The following is a 5,992-nucleotide window of genomic DNA, read 5'->3' as shown; positions in this document are numbered from 1 at the left end:
TATCAGGGATATCAACTTCTAATCTTTTTTTATAACATCTGTCTGGTTTTGGATTCAGGATAATAGTGCCTTGTAAAATGAGCTTGGGAACTTTCTCTCTCTTGAATTGTTTTGAAATAGTTTGAGAAGGATAGGTGTTAATTCTTCTTTGAATGTTGGTAAAATTCACCTGTGAAGCCATCCAGTCCAGTACTTTTGTTTTTTAGGAGTTTTTGATTACTGATCTAATTTCATTAGTAGTAATCAGCCAGTTCAGATTTCTGTTTCTTCTTGATTCAGTCTTGGAAGATTGTATGTTTCTAGGAATTTATCCATTTCTTCTAGATTGTCCAATTTGTTGGCATATAATTGTTCATAATATTTTCTCATAATTCTTTGTATTTCTGTGGTGTCAGTTGTCACGTGTCCTCTTTCACTTCTGATTTCATTTATTTGGGTCCTCTTGATGAATCTGGTTAAAGGTTTATCAATTTTGTTTATCTTTTCAAAGAAACAGCTCTTAGTTTCATTGATCTTTTGTATTATTTTAGACTCTATATTATTTATTTCTGCTCTGACTTTTATTATTTTTATTATTCTGTTCCTTGTACTCACTTTGGAATTTGTTTGCTGTTCTTTTTCTAGTTCCTTTAAGTATAAATTTGATTATTTGATATTTTTCTTATTTCTTTTTTTTTTTTACAAGAGAACAAATCCACTTTATTTACTTTTCAGTAAGTTTAAATCCTTGAGGGGTACAGCATTACACGGATTCTGTGTCCTATGGCTTTAGCAGGAAGGTTGCTTTGGAATTTGGCACGAACCATACCACTGTTTCCATGAGCACGAGTTACCTTTCCCCAGATTACTCTGGTTTTGTTCGGTTTGCCACCAGGAGTTACTGTGTTATTTTTTGCCTTGTACACATACGCACATCTCTTGCCTAGATAGAATTCAGTTTCATCTCGAGCATAAACACCTTCAATTTTAAGAAGAGCTGTGTGCTCTCTCTGGTTCCAGAGACCCCGCTTATAGCCAGCAAAAATGGCTTTGGACCACAACCTTCCAGACATATTTGTCGTTTTAGAAGTCCTGTTCCCAGCAGGCCTCCCCAGGCGCCAAAATGGTCTTTTTCTTATTTCTTGAGGTAGTCCTGTATTTCTATGAATTTCTCTCTTAAGACTCTTTCTTAATTCTTTATGAATTTCTCTCTTTCGCTGTTTCCCATAGATTTGGGGTCATTGTGTTTTCATTTTCACTTGTCTCAGGTATCTTTTGATTTCTTACTTGATTTCATTGTTGACCCGTTCATTATTTGGTAACATGCTATTTAGCCTCCATGTGTTTGTGTGTTTTACATTTTTTTCTTGTAACTGACTTCTAGTTTCATACCGCTGTGGTGAGAGAAGATGCTTGATATAATTTCAGTCTTGTTAAATTTATTGAGACTTGTTTTGTGGCCTTACATACAGTCTACCTTGGAACACATTCCATGTGCACTTGCAAAGAATGTATATTCTGTTGCTTTTAGGTGAAATGCTCTAAAAACATCAATTAAATTCATCTGGCCTAGTGTGTCATTTAAGGCCACTGTTTTCTTCTTGATATCTGCAGCTCTCAGAGATGTTGTAAAACAATTACTGTTACTGTTGGGGTTGAGGGTGGTTTAACCAAACAATTTCTGAGGCGTTTTCCAAAAGTAAAAATCTTGTGATTGTAGGCATCAGCCTCTGATCTGCACCTCTGATCTCTGATAAATGCTTCTTGCACTTCCCCTTGCCACTTATACACCTAGAAACATCCTCAGGCTATTCCAAGGACTGAAGAGACATGTGAAAGTGTTTTCTAAACCATAAAGCATCGTCTACATATAAGGCATTATTTTCTGAATTTACATTCAGCAGTCCATATCCTCTCTTGCGGTAGGTCTTTGCTTCCTCCTGCAGAACTGTATCCCTTCTTTGCAGTTAGAGAGAGAATTGGGAGCCTTCCAAATACAGATTACCTCAACAGGGCTTCTTTTGCGTATTGAAAGGGTTCAACTCCATAAACTGAAGAGTTGATATCATGGCTGTCTGCTGTGTCTGATTCATCTAACGGCGTGTTTTCCCCCCTTTCTGTATCATTTAAATGAAAAATCTGTATAGTCCAATTGTGCCAGGTTAGTGCCAAGTTATCTTCAATGCCTCAGAGCCTGGTCCTACTCGTGAGATGGGTCTGAATGCACAATTTAGAGTCTATCACAAAGGGAACAAATAGTCCAGATAAGAATAACCAGAAGAGAATTAAATCAGGAGAGCACTAGATATCCAAGCCTAGGTGAATAGCCACTGATTCTTGGATAATTGAGCAGACCAGTCACCTAGAAAGACACTTTGATTTTAACTATTTGTGTAACTGAGATGTATGCCAATAGCCAAGACCATGGCTGAGTGGTGTCGACAATCTTAGCAGACTAGGACTGGAGTCACTCAGCTCTGACATAGGTAAGCCACAATGCGATCTTGACTTGGCTCCTCTAACTTCACCGCCCTGCAAGGTCTTCGGCTGAAAAATGAAGATTGGAGGAGGTGATTTAAAGGCACTTCCAATCTTCAACATATTTTGTGTCCTGATAATACACATAGTTATTTCTACTCAAAATTCATGGATTTGACCTGAGCTATCAAAATTTGTTAATGTAACCCTTTTATGATAAACAATCACAGAATATGGGCAATTGCCTCTGGCTCCAAACATTGGGGACCCCATATAAGTCAGTGGCTCAGACAGATACTCATTAGCAAAAAGAGAGAGCTAGCTATATGCTGAAGCTCTTATACCTTCTGCCTGAAATCACTCTCTCCACTGCCTCTGGTCCCTAAGGCAAAGCTGATGGACCAGTTCCTCTTTTTTCATCAGATATGGCACCCTGTGTGTGATCTTTATACACTGCATTTTTGCTCTCAAGACTGTCTTTGATTTATGAAAATGTGTGTTGGGTACTAGGTGTGGAAATAGGAGATACATAATATGATTTGTTATGCGCTCTACATGCCCCAGAGATGGCTCCAAGTCCCAACCCCTTACGGGCAGTTAATCTTAGAAACACTTCTCTCTTTCTGCATGTCTATCACTCATTACTTCCTGACAATGTATTATATGTCTATTTGTTTCGTTGTCTATTGTCTGTCTTCCCCACTAGGATGTAAACATCTTGAAGTTATGGAGTTTATCATCAATTCACCAGTACATACCCAGGGCCAAGAAATTATACTTAAAATCATTGCAGATTATAGGATTATGGGATCCAGAGCCCTTTGTTTCCTCACTTCTTTTCCTCCATCCTCCAAAGACTCCATGGAATGCTCAAAACTGCTCACAGCTGCCATCTTTTACTCTCACAGAGGAGAAAACAGAGAGCCAGGAATGTTTAGTGTTTCTCTGAGACCACAAAGCCAGTTAATGGCAGGGACGCTGGAGCACTGTTCCTGATGTGCTTTCCATTCTGCCTAACCGTCAGGAAGCCTCCACTAGCAGATAAATTCATTCCTCGGGGACTCCTCCTATTTCCTTATGCATCAAACAGGAAATTAGTTTTGTGTTGTTTTGTTTTTACATTTTTATCACTAGTGCCCAGCCCAGAGTTCCCAATGTCCATCATTTCCAGTCTCACATAAAGATCTGAGCTCAGATGCCTTTCTTGCATCCCCACCCAGGCCCATTAATTCCCCCAAAGGAGCTGGAGGCCAACTGCTCCACGCCTGCTCTCCAGACTGGGGAAGAAATTCTTTGCCCTGCCCCATTGCCGCTGGCTCTCTTTGGGTCAACGGGGGATGGGGGATGACAGGGCAGAGCCTGTGGCATCCTGGCTGATGAACAAATCTCCCAGATCGCAAGTCCAGCTGTAAATGCAAATGACAGTCAACAAGGAGGAATCACAGAAACAGATGCCTCAGGCGCCCAGTTATGGTGACTGTGAGGGGGGCGTTCAGTGCCAGGGCCCACAATTCACCCTTTGCTTTGCTGAGGAAGCGTACAGCCTGAAGATTTAATAGAGGCTGACAAGAGTGGAGATCTTCACATGAGAAAACTGTCAAAGACCCAAAACGATCTCTTAAGAAGAGATGGCTTACAACTGGGAGGAAGGGAAAGGGATGAAAGAAAGAGGGTTGCTGGGTTCTTACCAGACAAGCTGGTTTCTATTGAAAATATAAAAGAGGAGAAACATGGGCATGACAACAATGTTTCTCATTGTTGTGAGAAAGCAGTTGTGACGGCTTTAATTAGAGAAAAATTACTAATATGTGCTATGGATGAAAGCTGGTTTGTCTGTGTTTATTTCCACTGTCTGTTGCTCATAAACACGCATGCACAGCCCTGTCCATTTATCTTGTACAGCCTACATGTCATTTATCGAGAGACCAACCAGGTCAGGGAACATGGGGACTGACTGTTGCAAGGGTGGGAAGGGACTAGAATGTCTTTCCTGCCATCCACAGGGGAACCTCTTTTCTGCTTCCCCTTTCAGGAGGTAACATAAAGAGAAGAACAGCCAGAGGTGAGGGGTAGGAAATGCAGAAAGAAAAGGAAAACTAGGGACCAGAAAAGAATGAGAACAGCAAAAAAGGAACACAACAACATAAACCCACTGGTATTACAATGAGACTGCCACACGCCAGTTGCTGTTCTTGGAGATTTGGGAGCTCAAAGCAAGTGGTCAAAAAAGATGATTTGGGTTAATCACGGGTGGTAATTATTTTCATTTCAATCTATATTTTTTTTCCATTTTCCAATTTTTCTACATTGAGCATGTCTTACTTTTATTAGTCCAAAAATAAACAAACAAACAAAAATGAGTCTGCTACTTACCAACTGTGCCTTCTTGGGCAACTATCTTAACCTCTTTGCACCTTGGTTGCCTCATCTGTAGAATGGGGATTAACATGTCATCATAGTTTTTGTAGTAGTTATAAAGAACCAAGCACAATTTTCAGCGTATAATAAACAGTACTTAACAAATAGCCATTGTTATATTATCATAAACACGACATGTTATTTTTCAAGAAGTTAGGGAGAAGAAATACGTTCACCAAAGAACAAGCATGTTTTCAGGAAGGCCTTCCCCATCACTTCAGTCTTCTCTCCAAACTTTGTCACATCTTCAAATCTTACTTCTAGGTGTTTTTTGTTTTTGTTTTTTTCCTGAAAAGAATCAAAAGAAGCACCAAACACCCCTACTGGGTACTGGTTCTGAATCCTGATGCACTGGCCCTGTGCTTGCACTTGGGAGGTGCTCCTCTACCACACGCAGCTTTTCCCAGGCTAACCTCTCCTCAGGTTTAAATCAGCCACCATACAGGGGTAAGCACCTGCAGGGATTGGGCTTCTTGGGTGCCGAGACTGCACTTATTGTATCTTTCTCCTTGATCGATCTCTCATTGAAAACATTGTACGTTAGCTAGATCTCAGCAATTAGGAAGGACGCAGAATACTCCAGCTCTCTGGGCCCCAATTCCTTGGGTGAAACCAGGGATTGGATGATGTAATATTACTTTCTTCTGGAATAGTCTGTGACGGTCCAAGTTTTCCTGGTTTTCCCTCAAAGCCAACACACTACTTCTGTTAGGTAGTGTTTGAAGCCTACCTTTGAAGGCTGATTTTTAACTATGGAAGAGGCTTTACCCTTGAAGAGTAATTTCAGTTATCATCAACATATGAGAGATGAAATGTTGGCCTTCATTGCCTTTTTTAGGTGGAGGAGTATGCAAGCTCCGCCGGCAGAAACAAAGCCAAAACCTCCTTTGGCTCTGTCCATGCAAAGTCAAGTGGGGACCCAGAACCTGGAGACACATGTATGTCACATTTCTTAGAGGATTTGGTGTGACATATAGCCAGGAACCTTTTACTAAGCTCAACATGGAAACTGGGATAACCTAGTTTGTCTGACAATAGGGAAAGTGGACGATAGTATTGTAGTAGAAATATTACAACATAATTTTTTCTCCAAATGGCCATCAGTATGTTTACAGTC

General features: G+C 40.5%; 1 protein-coding gene across 1 annotated transcript; it reads right to left on the bottom strand.

Moving 5' to 3' along the window:
• Nucleotides 1-698: 698 nt before the first annotated feature.
• Nucleotides 699-1,100, bottom strand: LOC117033185 (60S ribosomal protein L35a-like). Its single transcript, XM_033125204.1, has one exon. It carries the CDS (start codon nucleotides 1,050-1,052, stop codon nucleotides 720-722), a length of 333 nt encoding a protein of 110 aa, XP_032981095.1. The 5' UTR covers nucleotides 1,053-1,100; the 3' UTR covers nucleotides 699-719.
• Nucleotides 1,101-5,992: the final 4,892 nt, after the last annotated feature.

The sequence above is a fragment of the Rhinolophus ferrumequinum genome, chromosome 13 (assembly GCF_004115265.2).
Source record: "Rhinolophus ferrumequinum isolate MPI-CBG mRhiFer1 chromosome 13, mRhiFer1_v1.p, whole genome shotgun sequence".
Classification (NCBI taxonomy): Eukaryota; Metazoa; Chordata; class Mammalia; order Chiroptera; family Rhinolophidae; genus Rhinolophus; species Rhinolophus ferrumequinum.
The sequence above is the reverse complement of the archived record's forward strand: the minus strand, read 5'-3'. Positions and strand labels throughout refer to the sequence as shown.